The sequence below is a fragment of the Fusarium phalaenopsidis genome, assembly GCF_050370095.1.
Source record: "Fusarium phalaenopsidis strain FUZ10S chromosome Unknown contig_32306, whole genome shotgun sequence".
Classification (NCBI taxonomy): Eukaryota; Fungi; Ascomycota; class Sordariomycetes; order Hypocreales; family Nectriaceae; genus Fusarium; species Fusarium phalaenopsidis.
In genome coordinates this window covers 510,267-516,266 of record NW_028145403.1, presented here as the reverse complement: position 1 = coordinate 516,266, position 6,000 = coordinate 510,267, and the positions used below count along the sequence as shown (strand labels likewise).

Below are 6,000 nucleotides of genomic sequence, written 5' to 3'. Positions count from 1 at the left end.
AGGTAGTGATGCATCAACAGATGAAACATGAAGACAAGACCAGCCAGCAGCCGACTTGGATTGCGGGTATAACTCCCATCCATCTTGGAAGAAAGCGAGCTAACCTTCAAACAGAGATGCAAGTTTTTCAGGAGTATTTTAAATGAGAGTAACGTGTTTGCAGTCTCTCCATTCTTGAATGGAAATGTTTGTGAATCCTTATGTCGGTAGCACGAAATGGTGGGCCTGTGCTGTGCTGACTAAGTATTCTTTATGCCTGAGGCAGCCTGCTCTACCCGGACACTCTCTTCTGGCTCATCAACATCACCTACCACATCAGGCACCAGATTTCCTACTACCTACATCTCAAATCACTTGGATAAGTCAAGACCAACGACCGAAACGATTTGAGCCTGCGCCTCTCAAAAGACATCCGCCAACAACAACCAGATGCCCCAGCGGTGCCGCGAGACGTCTTTCTTCTCATACTTGAGCCGGTTCGTTATTTGTTCTGTTCAGGACTCTTTTGTTAGCAGTCTCTGATTAATTCTCTATACAGTTACCAAAAGCGGACCTGAAAACCCTTTCCCAAGCCTCGTCATGGCTGCAGGATAGCGTTGCTAGCACACTCTGGAAATCCATCACGATCAAGTCACGGGGCGAGTCTCATTTGCATGATCTTCCGACGAACGGCCTACCTTATTGGCGTCTAAGAATTGCCACCCAGCTTCACCTTCGGGCTTCTTTTACAAGAGTCACAGATAGCCGGTGTCCCCATGTCTACGATTACCCCCGCTCGATGCGTAGTGACGATGATGACGAGATTTATGACGAGCCCCAACGCGAGTTTTATTTCGATGACCTTGCCGACAAAGTGGAGTCACTAATCGATCGCATGGAGCCCGACCAACTGCAGAGTTTCAGGCAGGCACAAGGAGATACATTGCCTCCAAGGTGAACTCTGCTGACACTGCTGCAGCTAGGATCTAGGAACATGCATTCCGGTCAATATCCTTGGGACCGAAGGCATCCTCTCACTTCACCAGCCCTCACTCCAGATGTTGAGTCTGATAACCGACTCCAACTGTCTGTACTGCCATGTAGCGACCTTCAAGTACGAGCCTGGTGTTGACTTATCCTCATTCCGCCAGCTTCTGAACTTCACCTGGAAGGGCCTTCGTCCCGATCATTTGCAACCTCTTTCCGTCGTCCTGCAGAACAATTCGGCGCATCTAAAGACTCTGGAATTGGATTTTGTCAACTTGCTCGAAATCTTTAGCATTAACGACAGCCTTGGTCATGACGACAGCGACGCCAGCAACTCTAGTGATGACCAAGATGACGGAATGTCTAACACTTCCAGCAGCACCAGCGACGTTGAAGATGAGGCAATCCGCAGGATGAAAAAGCCGAGTTTCTTTGCTTCCACCGTTCTTGGAGTGAACCCAAACTCCCCAGCCCTACTGTTCCCAAGAATCCGCGTCTTGTCCCTCTCTCTGGTACCCTTGACAGCAAGTATGGCTCCCGTATTCAATTTCGACACGCTCGTCTCACTAAAGCTGCGACTTTGCCCCCGTTGGGATGCCTTCATCAAGCGCGTTTTGAAGCTCAACCGCCCGATCAAGCTGAGGACACTCGAGATACAGGACGATGACAACGAGGATATTATTCTCGATTTGGTCGACGCCTTTGAGGGACTTGAAGAGCTCTTTTTGTCTCATGCTAGACCAGTCTCAGCACTTCAGCTTTGGGAAATCCTCGCTCATCGTCATACTACTCTCAGGAGACTTGTCTACCACCAGAGGACCATCAGGCTGGAGCAGGATCCACCAGGGTTATGTGATTTGGCGGATCTGAGCATCTATGGACGGGACATGCGCCGAATAAAGAAATATCCTTCAGAGAATCCTCTTGCAGAGCTTGACCTTGAGTTTATTGGCCTGGCTTGTATCCCAGGGCGTATGGTAAGCATTCAATATCTACATGAATGGATAGCTGGAGGCTCACTTTGTTTCTTACAGAAACACATCCTGCTCCCTTTCACATTCAAGACCTCATTGAAGGCAATTCACATCCGCCAAACCATGTCAGATATCAGCAACTTCGGCTCTTGGGCGTTCGTCGAAGTCTTGGCTCCATCGATTTCTCGCGCAAACAGCGATGCCTCATCCGATTCGGACTTGACTACCTACACGGAAGACTCAGATCCTGGACCCGATTGGGACTTGGATTTTACGCAGCGCGAACCCGAACTACGCAACGAATTCCGCCACTTTGCCGAATGGGCCTTTGGACCGGATGGGATCCCATCCCTGGACATCATCGCTTTCGGGGATTTCGCTTACGGTGGCCGGGAAAACGGCCACACTGTCCTTCTCGGGAGAAACACGAGTGGGACGAGCAATTTTCGGATGCTTGACGCGAAGGCAGGGGAATGGAAAAATCCCCTCGACAAGTATCATGTTGCGATGGGGGCCTGTCCCGTAGATCACCTTTTTACGTTTTGACGTGCTCAATGTCGCGGAGGCTCTATTGCCCTGAATATTGCAGTCTTGAGCGACTCACCCAGGGAGACATGAGTGATAAGGGAGGACACAGTGCTCGACATTGAAAGTGCCCTGATGATGTTAGAGGAGATAAGAGAGGTCAGGTTTATATTTGGTCTCTTTGAAACCCGTTTTTCTGTGGGCAAGATGCTTCACATTCCTGAATCTAGCCCTTCAGAGCTCTTGAAGATTTCGCCCTCAACCTCATGTGTGTCTGATTGTTCCTATACCAAATGCAGTGATAGAGAAAATGGTGTTGTCACATGAAAACCGAGGGACAAGTGACTTAGCCCGGGTTGCCAGTGGTCTTGTGGCGTGTCTGCTGTCCGGCTCACCTCAGCTCACCTGTAGACTGTAGTGTAGGCGAATGGCTTGAAGATTACATTTAGCTACGGTGGCGCGTTTCGCGCTGAAGGAGCAAAATAGTCATTGATGATCCAGTCCTCAACACTTTCATGCAACCGCCTTTCACTAGTAGGTATGACGAGTGCGAGGAGAGATGCAAGCTTGGATTTGTTCTATGAACCGGCATCTCGTTCTAAACCTTGTTCAGCCTATCCACCGCTTGGTCAATCAGAGGCTGGGCATCTGCCAGTGATTCCGTCTTCTCAAGAGATGCGAACCGAGCCTTCCACACATTCCATCGATCTGGGCAAAAGCCTCTCCATCCAGGCACATCTTTGAATGCCGACAAGCTATCTCCTGGTCTCGCCACCTTGCCGTCAAACTCCTCCGCTTCTTCTCTAGCCTTTGCCAAGCTCTCAGCTGCGTAGATGAACCAGACTGCAGCTGCCTTCAGTAGCTCAGGTGAAGACTTTTGCGCGATCTCATCCTCTGCAGGATCCTCGAGTGCATCACGGAAGACCCAGATGGCGAACAAAAGATTGTCTTCAATATTGGCAACCGTAAGCCGAGCAAAGAAGGCATTGATGTTGACAAAAGCCTGGCCCGACTTTGATTGAGCTTCATCATTTGTGTTAGCTGAGCTGTCTGTTTAGTGAGGACGTGAAAAGATCAGCAGTCATACCGATGTCCAGCCGCTCCCGGGTTAGAGCCCCAAACATGGGAAGCTGATCCCAGCGCGTCTCCTGACCCCAAATCTCAATCTTCTTTCCCTCGTGGACAGGCTCTGGCATGCCTTTGATGGCGCGCATCACGTCGACCAGCTTATCCTGCTGGTCATGAGGGGTCTTCTCGGCGGCAGATAGGATGTTGTTCCAAAGGGCATTAAGCTCCTCCTCGAATCGGGACAGATCACCATCTTTGACAAAGGCGGTTCTGCTAGGGTCTGCAAGCTTCTGAGCGGCATCTTGAGCCGATACGGCCTTGTCGCCGAGGAGCGAGATGACTGCATCAGCCATCGCAGAAAGAGCAAAGTGTGTGGTTGAGAATCGGATGTGGCCGGCAGAAGGAAGAGAGGCAGCGGTGGGTGTAGGAGTTCGCCGACGATGAATCACTGTTGATGAATGTAACAACAAGCGGCGGCCAAGAGTGAGAGAGACTATAACAGTGGAAGAGCGCATAAGTCCATCTATCACGTCCGGCGTTCAGCGGTATCTGATAAAATCTGAGGGATTAATTATCGCCAATCACCAGAACCGAGATAACCACATGGGGAATCGCTGAAACAGCTTACGCCGATCACGACCCGCTTTGTACTACGGCACTTAGCGATGGCCTCACCCACGGGGAACTTTCTGCCGGGGGTATAGCCGTTTTGAGCAGGTGGTCGATGGGCGTCTAGTTGGCATCAAGCACGATGCCTTTGGGGCCAATCATCGTCATGAGGGCAATCACCTGGGGTTTTGGGTGATTAGAATACCCTGTCTTACCTCGGTATCGCAAACAGCAATAGCTCGATAGTTGTTGTGGTCAAACGACTATATATGTCCGTAGAATGCTTGCCGTTCAAACAATACTCTAGACAAACACCACTTTGTTAATCACCCATTCATTCCTCGTTGGAACAAACCGTTGGCAAGATGCTCTTCTTCAAGGTACATTGGCCTACTCAATCCCGTCACTGTCATAAACCAGTTGCTGATTCTGCCAGTCCCTCGCTCCTCTGGCCGCTCTCCTGAGCGTTGCCATGGCCGGCCCCATCGAGAGCCGTCAGTCTGCCACCACCTGCGGCAATACCGCCTACTCTGCTGCCCAGGTCCGCGCCGCTGCCAACGCTGCTTGCTCCTACTACCAAGCGGATGACACTGCCGGTAGCTCGACCTACCCTCACACCTACAACAACCGTGAGGGCTTCGACTTCCTCGTCAGCGGGCCCTACCAGGAGTTCCCCATCAAGTCCGGCGGCGTCTACACTGGTGGTATGTCCTGAGATGCCCTTTCTTCCATATATTGACTTGCAGTCTCTGATTACTCCCCTTTCCAGGCTCTCCTGGCGCTGACCGTGTTGTCATCAACACCAACTGCCAGTATGCTGGTGCCATCACCCACACTGGAGCTTCTGGCAACAACTTTGTCGGCTGCTCAGGCACCAACTGATCAACCACCATTCTTGCACATACTTGACGGACTAGTATTGGCGAGTCATTTGATATGACTATCAAGCATGTTATGATCGATGGGTGTGTCGCCGTTGAGCCCTGAGGGCTTGAGGGGACATCTCGATGTTGATGAAGATTCCCATGTAAATATTATTGACTATTGTGAATACATTTCAGTGAAATTCAGACATACGTTGGAGATTGGATCTTCATGATGCCCGGTGACGCTGTCGTGGCTTACTCAGGCAGGCAGGATGGGGTTTTGTTCTGTTTTCAAGCCGTGTATTCCAGCGAGTCGTTGTCAGATCATAAACTCTGCCTCGTACCATCACCATGACGCCCCCGCGCTTTGGCACAGGCTGTGTACATGCATGTAATAAACCTCAGCCAATAGCATCTACGGTTTAACAGCTGAGCACAAGCCAAGCTCTCACGAGGCTCTTTGCAGGACGGCCTGTAGCACCATTTTCTTTGTGTCGGCGACTCGTCTCTTTCACATCCCTTCACTCAACACAGGGACTGTGAGTTCCTATGCCCCTAAGTTAAGCATGTCCGACCCGTTCAGTATCGCTAGTGGCGCTGCCAGCAACATCTCCCTGGGATTCACAATCGGCCAGGGCTGGTTCCAGGTCGCTGATGCAATTAGTTTTGAAATTCTGTCGGACAGGAAGTGCGCGTTCATGTTGAGGAGATAAACGCCTTCTCCAAACTGCTCAACCGTGTCCAAAGTGAACTTGCAAACTCAACCAATGTGTCCATCGACCTTCAGAGTCTCGTTAAGGATGTTGTAGACGCCTGTGACGGAGTCTTGACGCCACTCGATCGTCTCCAGCAGACGCTCAAACCTCTTCTTGTGCAGTTCAGAGTTGGCCAACGGATAGCCCTCACTCGGTAGCGACTACTACAGCTCTACAACAATTTCTGACTCGAGGATTGAACGGTCACTGACTGAGGAGGAAGAGTCTGACGACGAT

General features: G+C 50.8%; 3 protein-coding genes across 3 annotated transcripts; 2 read left to right on the top strand and 1 right to left on the bottom strand.

Moving 5' to 3' along the window:
• Positions 1–1,037: 1,037 nt before the first annotated feature.
• On the top strand, positions 1,038–2,486 carry LRP88_11005 (uncharacterized protein; the record flags this gene model as incomplete). Its single annotated transcript, XM_083247450.1, has 2 exons — positions 1,038–1,943; positions 2,001–2,486. The coding sequence occupies 2 exons, from the start codon at positions 1,038–1,040 to the stop codon at positions 2,484–2,486; spliced, it is 1,392 nt and encodes a 463-aa protein (XP_083096598.1).
• Positions 2,487–3,063: 577 nt separating this feature from the next.
• Positions 3,064–3,886, bottom strand: LRP88_11004 (DUF3632 domain-containing protein; the record flags this gene model as incomplete). The annotated part of the gene is made up of 2 exons (XM_083247449.1): positions 3,064–3,488; positions 3,553–3,886. 2 exons carry the CDS (start codon positions 3,884–3,886, stop codon positions 3,064–3,066), a joined length of 759 nt encoding a protein of 252 aa, XP_083096597.1.
• A 621-nt stretch (positions 3,887–4,507) lies between these two features.
• LRP88_11003 (Ribonuclease/ribotoxin) lies at positions 4,508–5,024 on the top strand (the record flags this gene model as incomplete). Its single annotated transcript, XM_083247448.1, has 3 exons — positions 4,508–4,522; positions 4,579–4,846; positions 4,912–5,024. The coding sequence occupies 3 exons, from the start codon at positions 4,508–4,510 to the stop codon at positions 5,022–5,024; spliced, it is 396 nt and encodes a 131-aa protein (XP_083096596.1).
• Positions 5,025–6,000: the final 976 nt, after the last annotated feature.